Consider the following 17,628-nt stretch of genomic DNA (forward strand, 5'->3'; position numbering starts at 1 on the left):
CTAAAATAACATTTTTAAAATTCTGCACACTTTAATTTTAGGTGCAGATAAGTGTGGAAGTTTCTACATGAGGGACAATAACACCATGAACCCAGAAAAAGATTTGATCCATAATCTGTAGTTTCCATCTGCAGGATTTGCCTCTGGGTGTGTAGCTCTGTTTGACTGGTTAAATATTTACACTCAGACAAAAATCTTAATTTTTTAAATAACTTTAATAGCAACTGCACTTTATGTTTCCCAGTGGACTCCAACTAGAAATGAAACATGGAGTTCTTCAACATGAGTGGAGCAACCTTTTTAAACTCTGTCAGTTGTAAAAACGTCTTGAAGGACAGTATTGATTTATGTAAAATAAGAAAAAAAACTTTTTATTAAGGAGATTTAAGTTACTGATTCTTCCCTTTGCTTTTATTAGATGAATTATAAATACTAAGGAAATTATTCACACCTCTTTCCAGGCAACAGGGGTCGACTACTGAATGATCATTTCCTCAACAGTTCGAAGTGCTTCCTTGTTCCCTCCCTCTTTTGTTTCCAAGTGTGATGATTGGTGGAAACAGACACGCCTTTTAGTAACCGGATATTTACCACTGAGCTGAAACAAGTTTCTGTTCTACAAAACAGAAACACACAGTCGTCGTTACTGAGAGCTGAAAGAAGCAAAGAAGAGTTCAGATGGATACATTCTCCTGTTCGATTTGTTTGGATCTACTGAAGGATCCGGTGACTATTCCCTGTGGACACAGCTACTGCATGGACTGTATTAAAGATCACTGGGATGGAGAAGATCAGAGGAGAAAATACAGCTGCCCTCAGTGCAGGAAAGAGTTCATACCAAGACCTGCCCTGGAGAAAAACTTCACATTAGCTGCTTTAGTGGAGGATGTGAGGAAGCCTGGACTCCGAGCTGCTGCACCTGGTCACTGCTATGCTGAACCTGAAGATGTGGCCTGTGATGTCTGTACTGGGAGGAAGAGAAAAGCTGTCAAGTCCTGTTTATCATGTCCAGCTTCCTACTGTAGGAGTCACCTCCAACCTCACTATGATGCTCCACCATTAAAAAGGCACAAGCTGGTGAATCCCTCCAGGACTCTCCATCAAAACTTCTGCTCTCGTCATGATGAGGCGATGAAGATCTTCTGTCGTACTGATCAGCAGTGTATCTGTTATCTCTGCACTATGGATGAACATAAAGGCCATGAAACAGTCCCAGCTGCAGCAGAAAGAGATGAGAAGCAGAAGAAGCTCCAGGAGAGTCGCCAACAAATCCATCAGAGAATCCAGGACCGAGAGAAAGATGTGAAGCTGCTTCAACAGGAGGTGGAGGCCATCAATGTCTCTGCTGATAAAGCAGTGGAGGACAGTGAGAAGATCTTCACTGAGCTGATCCGTCTCCTCCAGAAAAGAAGCTCTGAGGTGAAGCAGCAGATCAGATCCCAGCAGGAAACTGAAGTGAGTCGAGTCAAAGATGTTCAGGAGAAGCTGGAGCAGGAGATCACTGAGCTGAAGAGGAAAGACGCTGAGCTGGAGCAGCTCTCACACACAGAGGATCACACCCAGTTTCTCCTCAACTACCCCTCACTGCCAGCACTCAGGGAGTCGACACACTCATCCAGCATCAACATCCGTCCTCTGAGACACTTTGAGGACGTGACAGCAGCTGTGACAGAGCTCAGAGACAAACTACAGGATGTCCTGAGAGACACATGGACAATCATCTCACTGAGAGTCACTGATGTGGATGTTCTACTGTCAGAACCAAAACCAAAGAGCAGAGATGGATTCTTAAAATATTCACAAGAAATCACTTTGGATCCAAACACAGCAAACAGATTTCTGTTATTATCTGAGGACAACAGAAAAGTAACGAGGGTAGAACAACAACAGTCTTATCCTGATCATCCAGACAGATTTGCTGTTTCTTTTCATGTCCTCAGTAGAGAGAGTCTGACTGGACGTTGTTACTGGGAGGTGGAGAGGAGAGGAAGAGGATTTGTAGCAGTTTCTTACAAGAACATCAGCAGAAAGGAAGGATTTGGATTCAATGACATATCTTGGTCATTATTTTGTACCAAAGATGGTTGCATACTTTGTCATAACAAAGTTAAAACTCAGGTACCAGGTCCAGTTTCCTCCAGAATAGGAGTGTATCTGGACCACAGAGCAGGTATTCTGTGTTTCTACAGCGTCTCTGGAACCATGACTTTGATCCACAGAGTCCAGACCAGATTCACTCAGCCTCTGTATGCTGGGATTTGGCTTTATGATAATAAATCCTCAGCTGAGTTCATTAAGTCTAAATAGTCAGCAGTGATCTGAGGTCCAGTTTCTTTTAAATGTGTATTTTACTCTCCTCTGTTGTTGCTGAGAACTTTGTAGTATTTTCTTCACTGCTCAGAGATCAGCTGTCTTTCTTTAACATACTTTTGTTGATGTTGGAGTTCCTTTGAGTGTTGCCCCTTCCTGTTTCTGTTCACCCACGGAGACTCTCACTGCTAAGGAGGATATTGATTCACTGATTACATTTACATTCATTTTTCATTTGTTGAAATCCGTGTAAAAATTAACTGATGAAAACTGATTGCTACGATCATCAGCAATCAGGAAATTTGTTGGACGAAGATCAGATTATGATGATGCAAAGTTTTAAAAGTCAAATAGTGTTTAGTATGGGGTGTAAAGTGAAATGTAGATGGATGTCAGCAGCTAGAAACAACTTCCTGCTGTCAGTATAGACAACTATGATCCTTCTCAGCATTTATTGTAGTTGAAAGGGTAAAAATCAGGAAATGATCCATTTCATGACAATATTCTTTCCAAAGAAAAAAATTGTTTTTGAACATTGAAGCAAAGTGTGGAACAATGTCTTCGTTTAGTGTAAAAAAATTCACTTATTCATAATCTGTAAAAGATGTTTTCAGAAAGCAGTTCATTCATTTCTAGATTTAGCAGAGAAGGATTTAGTAGAGAAAAGCTGATTGTAGCTTTTCTCTACAATCAGAAGGTCTGAGTGGAGTTATCTAGTAAACAACATTGATTACATTAATTAAGATTAAGCTTTATGTGTTTTGTTCTTTATATGAGACTGTATACAACATCCAAGCTTGTCGTGTTTATTTTCTGCTTTAATGATCAGTGTGATGCTGTAATATTGTAAAAATCTGAATAATCTAAATTTATTTGTAACATTTAGTTGATTTTGATGATTTAATCTTTCATCCTGATGAACTTTTATAAAATAAAATAAAGAATATTAAAGCTAACACCTTTTGAATTTGTGTGAGACTTGCACACATTTCAGATTGCTTGCCAATCTGAAATTGGATTTCATATTGAAAAGGCCAACTCCAAGCATGTAGTTTAGATGGTTTATTCAGGAGGAAATAGTGATGAGGTACAGGTGTGTGTGTGTGTGCACGCACGTGTGTGTTTATTTGAAATAGAATCAGCCTAGAGTACCACTGAAAATCCTATAGAGTGCACTATGCCATCCATCCACCCATCCATCCATCCATCCATCCATCCATCCATCCATCCATCCATCCATCCATCCATCCATCCATCCATCCATCCATCCATCCATCCCTTGTCCCTAGTGGTGAGGAGGGGAGCTGCTGCCCATCTCCAGCGAACATTTCGGGTGAGAAATGTTGGCGACCTGTACACCCTGGACAGGTCACCCATTGCAGGGCAACACAGAGACACAGGACACACAGCCATGTACACTCACACCTAGGGAGAATTTATAGAGACCATTTAACCTGACAGTCATGTTTTTGGACTGTGGGAGGAAACCGGAGTACCTGGAGAAAACCCACCATGCACAGGGAGAACATGCAAACTCAGGCACTATAGCACCACACCTGAATAACTGACTAAATGCGACACTGAAACACACAAAGTAGCTTGTTAAACAAAGAGCATGTGGAACTACAAAACAAACAGATGCATCATGGGTAATGAGCTAAATGAGCGCACTGACTTCTAACAAAATTGTTTAATTTTATATTTTATTTAATGTTTTTTTAAATATCAGGAAAAATGCAAGACCTTTGCAATATTTATTAATTACAGTAACCATTCTTGCACAATTTACTCACCCTCCTGCCGTTTTATTTATTTAAATATGAATTTCAAGCTCTAAGTTATGGCTCAGAAGGTCTCCGAATAACTAAAGACCAATTTGTGAGATTAACTATTGATCCTGTCACATTTTCACTACAGTTAAGAACATCATCTACCATTTTCTTTTAATCGAATAATTAAAATGCTCACATGGTCTTTATCTTTGTTCTGCTGGAGATAATTTAAACCATCTTCTTTAATGTCTTGCCTCATTCGCCAGCTTTTTCTGTGCCATCATTAATGCTTTTGGTGCCTCCATCTGTTATTTTTCTCTCTGTTTTTGCTTCATCTTCAAATAGGTATTCATCTCTCTAGAATACCTGTTTGTGTAATAAATTAACTCATTTTTGGAAGTGTCTTCATTATGGAGGACGGATGCTGCCAAAATTGGCAAATAACAATAAAATAAACGATGACCCTAACATTTCTTTCCGATTTGTTACAAGAGTCAAAAAGGGGGGAAAAAAGAACATGAGGGGAAACAATAGGTGAAGGAGAAAATAGGAGGGGAGAAAATGCAGAGGAAATATTAGGAGAAAATAATAAATCAATGAATGATTAAAAACGGGACGATGAATAAAAAAATACAGAATGAGAAAAGGTGAGAGGATTTAAATAAAGGAAGAATAATAAAACAATAAGATTAGAAATTATATGTACATTTAAATAATATAATGTTTGTACTGTTGAAAATGAAAAGCAGATTCTGGATCAAAGTGATTGTGGAAGTGAATTAAAAAGAACAGATTGGATTATGTTTTATTTGTTAGAAACATTTAATAGTCTGTAGAAATCCTTGAAATCAATTAAAGATTTATTGCAATGTTAGTTTTCCTTCTTAGATTTTTAATTATTTTATTTACAAGTTTTGATTTTTTTGTTTTATTTTTATTTCTGCTGTTTTCAAATTATTTAGAATTTACTATTTTTGGACTTAAAGAAGAATGATGAAGAGTCAGCACACAGCTTGAGTTATTACAGCTGGAAACTAGAGGTCAGGCTGAAACCTGGGAGTAGTGATGGACTCTGACCTGAACATTCAGAGCCACATAAAGACAGTTACAAAGTCGGCCTTCTATCACCTGAAGAACATGTCCAGGATTGGAAGACTAATGTCTCAGCACGATCTAGAGAATCTCAGCGTCTTCACAGGTCTGTCAGCTACAACTGATCCAGAAGCTGCTGCTGGAGTTCTGACTAAAACCAGGAAGATGGAGCACATAACACCAGTTTTAAAGTCCCTACACTGGCTCACTGTAGCTCAGAGAATAGACTTTAAAATACTGTTGTTAGTTTATAAATCACTGAAACAATTCATTAAAGATCTGCTGTTGTCATAGCAACCTTCCAGATCTCTCAGGTGTTCTGGTTCATGTTTCAAGACAAAATTCCTGCTGGACATCAGCCGATTAGGACCAATTCTTATGTCTGATCACTGCTCAACATGAGTTGCACTTTGGTGGAGTTTTTAGCACTGCTGCTTTACAGGAAGGTCATGAGTTTGAATCTCGAACCAAGGACTTTTTGCATGGAGTCTTTGTGGGTTCTCTCTGGATAAATGTTCTTTAACAATCCAAAAATATGAGCAGCACTGACAGTTATTGGTTGTCAGTGCTGCAGGACCCCATCCAGGGTCTACTGGTAGCGCTCCTGTAAGGATAAATATGTCAACAATAGACAACAACTGAGCTAATAAAACCTCTAGTAAAATCTGAAACAAAATGTAATTATTTAAATGGAAGGCTGGATGAAGTTTTTAATAGATTCCCATGAGTTACATTTTCCAATTTGCATTAAAACACTTTTCACCAGTTTCAGAAACCACTGGTGAAGCAGCAGCAGAGAGGAGGGTTAGATTACAACCAGGCCTTTTATGTTAAACCTTTACAGAGCGATGAATTGTCCCAGAAGTTATTGTGATAAACGATAATATTGTTGTTTTGAGACTATTTTCGAATAATCTAATGGTAATGGTATAATAATGGGAGAACACATTCTTAAAGACATTTTTAAATATCCAAAATAAACAAAACAACAAATAAAATAAATTATAAAGTCTTTGTAAATAAAATTGTCCTTCAAACAAAGGACTAGTTGAGACCAAAACACCAAACTAAAGAATTTTATCATCCAGTGTTTGGTAGAAAGAAAGAAAAGAGAAAAACAGTAAATCATGCTAATGGAAATTATTGAGCTCCCTTTAACTTATCATGTGATTTATTGTTTATTGTGACAGGCCTAGTTACAACCGATTAGACCTGAAACAACCAACAGTTTCTTTTATCTCATGGCCTCGGGTACTTTCAACATTCCTGTCTGAACTTGTCTGATTAAGTGAATCCAGAGAAATAGAAACTGTGAAATTTGGACCTTAGTTTATAGTTTATTCATTGAGTTGTGTTAGCTCATATGTAAACTTATTTTATTTAAAAAATAATTGGAAGGGAAACGTGTGTATTTATCCTATTAGATGATCTGAAGAAGTAATTTATTCCCTTCAGAAGTTCATATCTGAGAATAGTAGGAACCACAAACATTCACTGCAGTAACATGTTCAGACATTAAACTAACAGCCATTACTAACAGAAAAGATGACTCAGATTTCTGGATGAACTTATGTTTCATCCAGATTTACAGTTATTCAGTGTTTAACAGTTATAAAAGCTTTCTATAGTCATAGTGAAGGATTCTGTATAAGGCCATGGGAAGTAGGGATAAAGAGTTCATAAAATCTAAAACTCCAATGAATAATATTTTGAAGATATTTAAGCATAAGGCTCCTTCCAGAGGTGGGACCAAGTCACTGTGTTGCAAGTCTCAATTAAGTCTAAAGTCTTTGTCCTCAAGTCCGAGTCAAGTCTCAAGTAATTACGGTCAAGTCAGGCAAAAGTCGAGTCAAGTCACAAGTCGTCAGCTTGGACTTTCACGTCCTTTCGAGTCATTTTTTTTAACCAATGTTCCAATTATGCTAAATGTAAATAGACCATGTGTTCTTTTGAAATCAAACACACAGTGCACCCATTGCAAATAAAGCACGGTGGTTTTGAATTTGGATGTGATGCTAAAATAAATATCCGTCAGTCCAAGTGGGGTTAAATCTACAGCCAATTTCACATCTCAGTATTGATAAAAACATGTTGCCTGAATCAAACTTACCAGAATCACTAACCAAGACACAAAATAATGAGCTGCATTACCATTGAGAAACACTCAGTACTACCCCACAGCGTTACGTTCAGGATCCTTAAAATTGTACAATGTTTTTACTTTTACAGCAATTTCTGAAGGATAGCAAAATAACTGGATTTTGATTTGTTTTCTGGAAAATTATACCACTTGGAAATTGTATTTCAACGACCATCCCACCGCCATTTGAACAGTTATAACTGAAAAAAAAAACAGTAGACTTAATGCACTGACTATGTATTTAAACTATGTATTTATTGTCAATATAATTTCCCAACATAGATGTCTTCAAATACACCCATACTTGTCAAGTTTTGGATTTGAGAAAATGGGAAATGTCTCTGTCTGGTGCTACTGTCAGAGGAGGGGGGAGTAAAACTAACATAAGGGCCGTGGAGGAAAGAGGGAATATTTATGGAAAATAGTACCGCTTACCTCTTTGTGCAAATGCCTAACAGTTGGAAGTTGCATTTCCATCTGAGATCCTGATCTTGCAGGTTTTGCATGTTTCACTCCGTTTTTCGTTGGATATTTCATGATTGATGTACCCAAAAGAAATTACTCACAAGAGCATATCAGCTTTGAGTGTTTTTTCGTCCCTCGTTTCTCCCCCCGTTATTTTTAAATCCTGTTAATTTGATTGGTTGTACTGCATCTTACGCACACATACGTATGGAGTATTGAAAAACAGAGGGACAGTCTGCGCCTGCTAACACGGAATGAATGAAATTAATTAATGGGGCAACTTTATAAATAATGTGTTTTCAAATTTAAGACTTTGAGTAAAATATCAAGTCTTTTCAAGTAAAGTTTCAAGTCAAGTCCCAAGTCAATGATGTGAAAGTCAAAGTCAACTCCGAGTCTTTGAGCATTTTTTCAAGTCAAGTCTCAATTCTTGATTTTAATTACTCGAGTCTGACTCGAGTCCAAGTCATGTGACTTGTGTCCCCACCTCTGGCTCCTTCCCATCTCACCCCCTCCTCTTGTCAGCCATGTGACTGTGGAGATGGATGGATATTTATCTAGGTAAGGTAAGGTAATTTTATTTATACAGCACATTTTCAGCAACAAGGCAATTCAAAGTGCTTTATATGAATTAAAATGAAATGCAAACAAAATAACAAACCAAAGGAAAGAGCACAAAAAAGAGCAAAGGACACATTAGGGCAAAAGGCAACACTCAGACAAAACAAAGGGCAAAACAAAAATTCATGAGTGAAGGTGGTGACGTCAAAGGGCCATGACACCACGTTGCTCAGCCTCAAAGTCCAATAGAGGTGTTGTTATCAAGGAACAATGTCCTTGGGAACACTCAGCTCCACAGCTGCATGGATACAGGAGGGGGTGAGGTGGGAAAGAGAGTTATGTTTACATATCTTCAAGGAGATTGGAAATACGCTGCCCTTCCAAGGCCACACGGGGAAAGCCAATTCAGAAACAGAATGTCTTAGGTTGGGTAGATTATTAATTTCAATCTTCCCTAAAGTCTCTCCGATACATCTCAGTTCCCAATTATCCAAATGAGTTTGGTCGTTCCACTGAGCCAAAACTAGCAACTTCTCTAAGATTGATTCCAACTCGTTAGTGAGTTTTAGAGTCCTTGTCTCTGTCCACACCAACAGTCTGAGTGTTTGCTAGTTTGTCCAACTCCATCACAAATTTGTCAATAAGCAAGGAATCCGCAAGCTCCAAACAGCAGAAATCCTGTTATCACGAATAAATCCAGGGTGAATCCCACCGGGTGTGTCCCTAGAGGACAAGAGGGCTCTCCTGTGCCCAGACTTCTTGTCAAAAATTTTATCAGTTGCATTGGGAGATCGGTTGACCATATCCATAATTTGTAGATTTGGATGATGTGCAAAGACAGGGCAAAAACAGAGCAAGCAGGGCAGGCATGGGCAGGGAGGGAGAGAGGAAATAAACGTCCGCCTTCATCGAGAGCAAGAGAGAAAGCCAAGTCTACTAACCCTCAATAGGAGTAAATAGTTTTTATACTTTGGATCAATGTTATAAGATTATTTTTCTTCTTTTGCTCTTTCGGTTTGTTATTTTGTTTGTATTTCCTTTTAAGTCATGCAAAGCACTTTGAATTACCTTATTGCTGAAAATGTGCTGTATGAATAAAATGACCTTACTTTACCTGCTGTAGTCATGCTGATTGGTGTCATGCTATCACAAACATTGGCCCCATTCAGAATGCTACAAAAATATCAAAAGAGATGGAAAGTAGACGTCTGCCTCTGGATTAGATGTACAGCTGTATGACTTTAAAGAATATATATTAACTTATTAAACAACAATCAAGTAATTAGCTCAGTACAAAATGTATCTAATAATAAATTGAAGGCAATCAGTCAAGCCATAATTTTTAACATTATCTGTCAACATTTTCCATCACAGTATTTACCTGGAGTCAGCACCTAAGAGAAATAATAGAATACGGACCAGTAAATGATCCAGTGGACCATGAAAAGCTACAATCTGAGTTGATTTTCAGGATTTTTTCTGCTGGGAGGAAACAAACTGAAAGTTTTATTAAAATCTCTAGCCAAAGAATTTTTTGGATTACAATTTAATTGTAGAAGAAGCACAAATTAGAAACAGAATTGGAGCTCATGCCCAAATATAAATCTACAAAATATTACAGGAAACATGCAAAACACTGGTCAGTTATTAAAAGAAGAATTTACAGTTTCAATGCCAATACAGATTTTCTCTTTCTCTACAACAAACAAATATTTTGATTGAATTAAAGTCACTTTTAACCTGAAAGAAGTTTGAATATTTCTTGGTTTAACTGTGGATATAAATTGTATGTAGTTAACATAAATTTAGGTCTTTGCCATTCCTCCTCTACAGCCCATAATACTATAACTCTGCCACCACAGGTTCCTGATGTTAGATTTATTTAATTTCTTTATTGTAAGAAGACAGTGGTGAATGCCAAGTGGAGAGTCTATAATTTTTATGTTTATTCATTGAGTTGTATTATTCAGATAAAAATGTTTTTCTTATTTAAAGACTGAGAGGAGAAACTGCAATTATTTCCATTTAGGTGACCTGAAAAACTCAATAAATATTTAGTTCAAAAGGACTGCCAATGAAACGTTTCCTCCCTTTAGACCAGTTTGGTCTTCAGTCCCCCCTGCCTTGCATGTTTTAGGTGTTTCCCCTGGCTTGTGGGTAAATAACAGACCTCTTCAGCACTCGATGGCTGCAGAAGAGGTCATACAGTCATTTGAATCAGGTGATCTGGAAATGAGACACATCTAAAATATGAAGAGCAGGGGCGCCTGAGGCACCATTATTGGTTTCTACAGAAACTCACACCTGATAATGGGTGGAACCACTGATGTTCACTGCAGCAACATGTTGCTCAGAAATGAAACTAATGGTAGTTTCTGGGAAAGATGACTCAGGGAGGAGTCCTGCTCCATTGACGGGTTGTACGTCTCAACCAGGTTTAGACTTCTTCAGTGTGGAATAATTTTAAAAACTTGTATCTGTTATGGCTTCTGTACAAGGCGATGGGGAGTAGGATGGAGGAAAGGCAGCAGGGATTATAAACTATGGAAGTCTGGTGGTTACATTTAATTAGCTCTGAAAAACCATGCAAAAAAAATTGATCTAGACCTGCTGTGTGAAAGTAGCCTATGATATTGCTAAACTAAAGAAAGACACACTGACCGTGGAAGAGCAGCAAATTTGACTGTCTCTTTAAATGTAATAAATTTGTAGTCAGAGGTGCAACTGTATTTCACAAAGTGCCACATTTCTTGAATCAGATATAAGTTTGCTTTATTAATTTCCTGGCAGTTTAGAGTACATTCTCATAACCCTTAGTGAACACAACAAAAATGTTACTTTATTTAATCATTCTGCTCAAATTACTTATTAATTTGCACATTTCCATCAAATTTGTTTACACAGACAGCTTTATAAACCAAATGCAACTAAATTAAGTTAAATAAATTACAATGATGCAAGTAAATTATAGAAGAGAATTAAAAAGCCACAGCCATTATGCACATACGGCTGCAGAGGAACATTTCTGTTGGAACATTTATGTCATTCATGTTCTGAAAAAAAAATCTGTCTTGTCTAGAGGTTCACCAGTAGATGTTTTGACTTGGTGGATGATATTCCTCTTAGCTGCAGTTCTCCAACAGTAATCACTGGAGACCTTTCTACCTCGCTAACCGTCCTCCTCACTGTGGGTTCAAACTTGGGTCCCTGTCCAACTGTCTTTGTCTCAGTTCCAGGCATTGTATCTGAGAAAACTATGATAAGCATCAGATATTTTCTTGCAGTTATTTCCTGACAGATGAAGATTAACCCACGTCTTACTTTAATTATGTTTTCTTGTCTTTTTTATTTTGAAAATTGAATAAGTACTGAATGTACTGAAAATGTACTGAAATTACAGGTTGAATTATTCTAAATGTTGTAGTGTCATATTATTCTGGTAAAATAAAACATTAACTTATTTTAAATCTTTTTACACACTTTAACTTGAAGGGCCAATAAGTGTGGATGTTTCTGTATGAGGTGTAATAACACAATAAACCCAGAAACAACATCTGATACATAACATGTTGTCTTCATCTGCAGGATTTGCATGTGTAACTTTTATAGCTCTGTTTGTTTGATATTTACACTTGGATAAAACAGGATGTTTTAAGAGCTTCTAACAAGTGATAAAATATGGAGCAGAGCAGGACTGGATTAACAGGGAGGGAAAAAGTTTTTTCTTATTCCTTCCCACTCTGAGTTACAAGCATCATGATAGGTGGAACCAGAGACACTCCCTTCAGTAACCTGATAATTTAACCAGAGCTCAGAGCATTTTCTGTTCTACAGGAGAGAAACTCACAGTTGGTGTTACTGAGAGCAGAAATGGAACGAAGAGGAGACAACCGCTCTGCTGGACCTGAAGATGTGCCCTGTGATGTCTGCACTGGGAGGAAGAGGAAGGCCATCAAGTCTTGCTTAACTTGTCCAGCTTCTTATTGCAAGAATCACCTCCAACCTCATCATGATACTCCACCATTGAAAAAACACAAGCTGGTGAATCCCTCCAAGAACCTCCAGCAGAACATCTGCTCTCGTCATGATGAGGTGATGAAGATTTTCTGTCGTACTGATCAGCAGTGTATCTGTTATCTCTGCTTAATGGCCGAACATAAATACCATGCAACAGTCCCAGCTGCAGCAGAAAGAGCTGAGAAGCAGAAGAAGCTCCAGGAGAGTCGACAACAAATCCATCAGAGAATCCAGGACCAAGAGAAAGATGTGAAGCTGCTTCAACAGGAGGTGGAGGCCATCAATGTCTCTGCTGATAAAGCAGTGGAGGACAGTGAGAAGATCTTCACTGAGCTGATCCGTCTCCTCCAGGAAAGAAGCTCTGAGGTGAAGCAGCAGATCAGATCCCAGCAGGAAACTGAACTGAGTCGAGTCAAAGATGTTCAGGAGAAGCTGGAGCAGGAGATCACTGAGCTGAAGAGGAAAGACGCTGAGCTGGAGCAGCTCTCACACACAGAGGATCACACCCAGTTTCTCCTCAACTACCCCTCACTGCCAGCACTCAGGGAGTCGACACACTCATCCAGCATCAACATCCGTCCTCTGAGACACTTTGAGGACGTGGCAGCAGCTGTGTCAGAGCTCAGGGACAAACTACAGGACGTCCTGAGAGACACATGGACAAACATTTCAGTGAAGATCACTGAGGTGGATGTTCTACTGTCTGAACCAAAGAGCAGAGATGGATTCCTGGTATATTCACAAGATATAACTTTGAATGTAAACACAGCACACAAAAGTCTATTCTTATCTGAGAGAAACCGAAACGTATCATTAATGCTTCAATCTTATCCTGATCATCCAGAAAGATTCATTGGTTGGTCTCAGGTTCTGAGTAGAGAGAGTCTGACTGGACGTTGTTACTGGGAGGTGGAGAAGAGAGGAGGAAGAGTTAATGTAGCAGTTTCATACAGGAATATCAGCAGAAGGGGACAATCGGATGAATCTAGGCTTGGATCTAATGACAAATCTTGGGCATTAAGATGTGACAGAAAAGATTACACATTCTGGCACAACAATGTAAGCACTTCCATTCAAAGTCCAGCTTCCTCCAGAATAGGAGTGTACCTGGACCACGGAGCAGGTATTCTGTCTTTCTACAGCGTCTCTGAAACCATGACTCTCCTCCACAGAGTCCAGACCAGATTCACTCAGCCTCTGTATGCTGGGGTGGAGCTTTCTGATAATATTTTCTGTAATGGAGCCTCTGCTAAGTTCATTAAGCTTAAATAGTCAGCAGTGATCTGAGGTCCAGTTGGTTAAAATGTGTATTTTAGTTTCTGTTGTTTTAGACTCCATCATTGTTGTCAGATCAGCTATGGAGTTACTTTGCCATCTTGTTTTGTTAATGTTGGTGGGTTTTTTGGGGGGTGAGGGGGGCATGCTGCTTCTTGTTTCTGTTTAGCTATGGAGGCTGTCACTGCTCAGGGGGATTTTGATTTATCCAAATTAATTACAGTTACATTTATTGCTTTGTCAGACCATCTGCTGTTCAAATCCTTATACTGATAACCTGAAGAGAATCATCATAATTCAGGACATTGGTCATTATTTTATTTGACAAAAATGATTGTGGAAATTGATTAAAAATAACAGAATATTACTGAACAACAGTTTTCTTAAATCAGATTTTAATCTTCTATGTTTTAATCAGATATATGGACAAAATGCATTATAAGTGTACAACTAAGTGTTACCATTTACAACATTTAGTTTTGTGCAGATAAGTGATTGAATCCAAAAAATCAGTTTTTATTTAATAATCTGTGGCTGGAAATGTTTTATTTGTTGGAAACTTTTAATAACTCTGTACAAGTCCTTAAAATCAGTTAAAGATTTATTGTAATGTATTGTTAGTTTTCCTTTTTAGATATTTTCTGAATTTTTTTTATATACAAGCCTTTATTTCTTTTTTTTTTTACTTCTGCTTTTAGTTTTAAAATTCTTTAGAATTCATTCTCAGATTCTGATGATTTTTTTTTTTAATTACAGCAGTCAAACATTCCTTTGTTTTTTGCATTAGAATGATAGATATCTGAACAGGTTTGTTGTTGATCCAGGTTCCGGTACCAGAGAGTTCTTTGGTGGTAAATGGTAGTTATGAGCAGGGCCGTGCAGAGACCACTAAAAGGACAGGTGCTCAAAAAAAAGGGCACATCTCACCACATTCTAGGACAGAATATTAACAAAGCCACAGCTTTCAGAGTTTAATAAACAATGATAAATTACAAAATTGTGACATATACAATCAAAGCTAAGGTAAATCTCTATACAGAGCATACATGATTGTAACTCAAACATGTATATGTGAGATATTTTGTTAGTAATTTCTTTCTGCAGGTCTATTTTGTTACAGTAAAGTATTGCAATATTCAAACCCGCAATTTAGCAACATATGTAAATCAGACCTAGACCACCAGACATATTTTGTCTTTACAGAATTACACTTTTGAAAATATAAACAAGGGCTCAATGCAACCTTGTAGTGGACTGTAATCTATGAAAAAAGAGCTGCCTGTTTGCTGCAGTGGAGATGAAGAGAAAAGCAGCAGGCAACAGAAAATCCTCAACAAAGAGCCAAACCCAACAATCAGATTTTAATCTTCTATGTTAAATTCAAATATATGGACAAAAATGTATTTAAGTGTATATATAAGTGTTACCATTTGCAACATTTAGTTTGTGCAGACAAGTGGAAACTTAATAACTCTGTAGAAATCCTTAAAGTTAATAAAAGATTCATTGTAGTATTAGTTTCCCTTTTTAGATATTTTATGATTTTTTAGATGTAAATCTTACTTTCTCTTTTTTTACTTCTGCTATAGTTGTAAAATTCTTTATATTTTATTCTCTTGTTTCTTAAAGAAGAATGATGAAAAGTCAGCGCACAGCTTCAGCTACCAGTGTTGTGGTCAAGCCACCTAACCAGAGACCAAGACCAAGACCAGGGTGTATCGAGACCGAGACAAGACCAAGACTTTTGGGGTCCCAGACCGAGTCAAGACCAAGACCAGCACCCCGCGCTATATGACACGATAAAATGTAAAATATGATCAAAATTACTTCTCAAATTGATCTGAAACATCCATATTCACATAAAAACACCTAGATATTAAATATTTAATCAATTGGACAAACACCAAGGTATCGCCCTGGGTGTTTGCCCACATTGCTCATGTCAGAAACCACCACTGTCTGCACCATTAAACATAGCGATTGAGGCAATGCCCTGACGCTCAACTATGAACACTGACCAAGGAGCAACAAGCAAGAAGTAACCAATCACAAGAGGCTCACCGTAACTGTTCTCACCCTCTCTCCCGCTACATAAAGCCAGATAGTCTGACACCATGGCAGACTACCATTACAGCTGCCACTTTGAACAAAAACAATCAAAGAGCAATGTGCATGCTCTGTGTGCTCTTTCGTTCTTGTGTTTTATTTGTTAATTAAAAAATATCAATGTACATAATTAAATAAAGTAATGATAGCTACTGCAGTGTACGCAGAGCATTACAAGAACAAAGAAGAGTGTTCTGTCAGGTCAGCATATGCTGTCAGATCTTCAGATCTAAAGATTTTTAATTCTTTAGAGCCACCTACTGGTAGTTTGGTGCAGCTGCAAGCAAGAAGTCCTTCAGCCACATACTCAGAAAAAATGGAAGCTGGTGGAGGCTCATTTATGCAGACGTCATAGGAAACGACGTCATTGAACTAATGAGCCCTTAAATTGATGATGGGGACCCAGCATCTCCAAGAGACTAGAAACATGATGTGCAGGAATTTTATACTTTCTTAAGAGTGAAAACCTCAATAGTTATGTTTCGTTTTTTTGTTTAAATTGTGATTTTTTTATGCACGATAAAGTCACTTGATGTGAGTTTAATTTTAATCATGTAAATGTTATGTATGTATATTGCACAAAACTCTCCATCCATGTATGTATATTGCACAAAACTCTCCATCCATCCATCCATCCATCCATCCATCCATCCATCCATCCATCCATCCATCCATCCCTAGTGAGTTCAGGAGGGTTGCTGCTGCCTCTCTATCTATCGTTCCAGATGAGAGGTGGTGTCACCCTGGACAGGTCGCCAGTCTGTCGCAACAAAACTCTCCTTTCTTTTGGTTAAAACTTTTACGGGAGTTTTCCTTCTGTTCAACTTCCAAGTAAATCTCATAATATATATATTTTTTCTGGAGCTGATCGATGTTCTGAGACCAGCAGACAACCTCCTTCAAACCCACAGAGGGAAATCTGCAGCTGAGCGAGGCGGCCACTTGTCAGCTGTGGATAAATCAGTCATCAAGGGTTCATGTCCAACTGGTTGATCCATTTTGGCCCAGTTCACATGTTGATGGTCAATGTGGTTTATTTTACCCCCAAAATTTAAGTAACATAACCTTTACCATTATATCTTTTGAGATAATCTGTCTTTCAGTCCATCACTTTACATTAATAATTGGTTTTGGTTTATTGAGAAAATGCCATTACATTTTAGATGTGTGATGCTGTTCTAATTAGTTTTTAATTTACTGGTGGTTATTTTTACATTGTTTAGGTTGCAATATCAATATAATTTATCTGCATGAAATTGAATGTGGATTTTTTTTCAAAGTTTCCATCTGATTGCAAAGTTTCTATGGGGGTCAATAATTTTCTTTTATTCAATAAATTTGCTGCAACCTATAATCTTAATTATTCACCTATTTTTTGCTATACCACAATTTTCTTTTTCATATCTGCACAATAAACATTTAGTCATGAATTTAAACAATACGGTGGGTAGTTGTTAATGTGATATTCACTCAAAAACTCGCTTCTTTGGGTTTAAGAAAACCTCTGATCCAAAGGTTTAACTTTGAACAAAGTTTTGATGATTTAAAGTATTACAGAAAGTTTTTTGTGATAATAGGAAAGTGGCTAGCTGCCACTTATGTGGATAAAACTTTGTTATTTAATAAGATATTGTGCATGTAGCACATATTTCAACAAAACAGGGAGCGCTGACCCACTTCTTTATCCATAAAAAATACAGCAAGTTGTTAAAGAGCCCGATTTGATTACAGTTTTCTAGAATAAGCAGGCCTGGCATCCACAGCAGGTCAGATGTTTTCTATCGTTAACCAAGCCAATGGTGATCTGCATTATTAACGATCCTGAAACCATTACAAGGGTCTTAGCCGGGATGGCCCCAAAAGGTTGTCAGATTTGGGTGATGCCCAAAA

General features: G+C 37.7%; 2 protein-coding genes across 2 annotated transcripts; both read left to right on the top strand.

Annotated features, from left to right (window-relative positions):
• Positions 1 to 623: 623 nt before the first annotated feature.
• LOC148154311 (tripartite motif-containing protein 16-like) lies at positions 624 to 3,266 on the top strand. Its single transcript, XM_088016217.1, has one exon. It carries the CDS (start codon positions 679 to 681, stop codon positions 2,305 to 2,307), a length of 1,629 nt encoding a protein of 542 aa, XP_087872343.1. The 5' UTR covers positions 624 to 678; the 3' UTR covers positions 2,308 to 3,266.
• An 8,912-nt stretch (positions 3,267 to 12,178) lies between these two features.
• On the top strand, positions 12,179 to 14,242 carry LOC106911594 (tripartite motif-containing protein 16-like). Its single transcript, XM_014978397.2, has one exon. It carries the CDS (start codon positions 12,211 to 12,213, stop codon positions 13,627 to 13,629), a length of 1,419 nt encoding a protein of 472 aa, XP_014833883.2. The 5' UTR covers positions 12,179 to 12,210; the 3' UTR covers positions 13,630 to 14,242.
• The last annotated feature ends 3,386 nt before the right edge of the window (positions 14,243 to 17,628 follow it).

This window comes from Poecilia mexicana, unplaced genomic scaffold (genome assembly GCF_051168715.1).
Source record: "Poecilia mexicana isolate PSO_F unplaced genomic scaffold, ASM5116871v1 scaffold_18, whole genome shotgun sequence".
Taxonomy (NCBI): domain Eukaryota; kingdom Metazoa; phylum Chordata; class Actinopteri; order Cyprinodontiformes; family Poeciliidae; genus Poecilia; species Poecilia mexicana.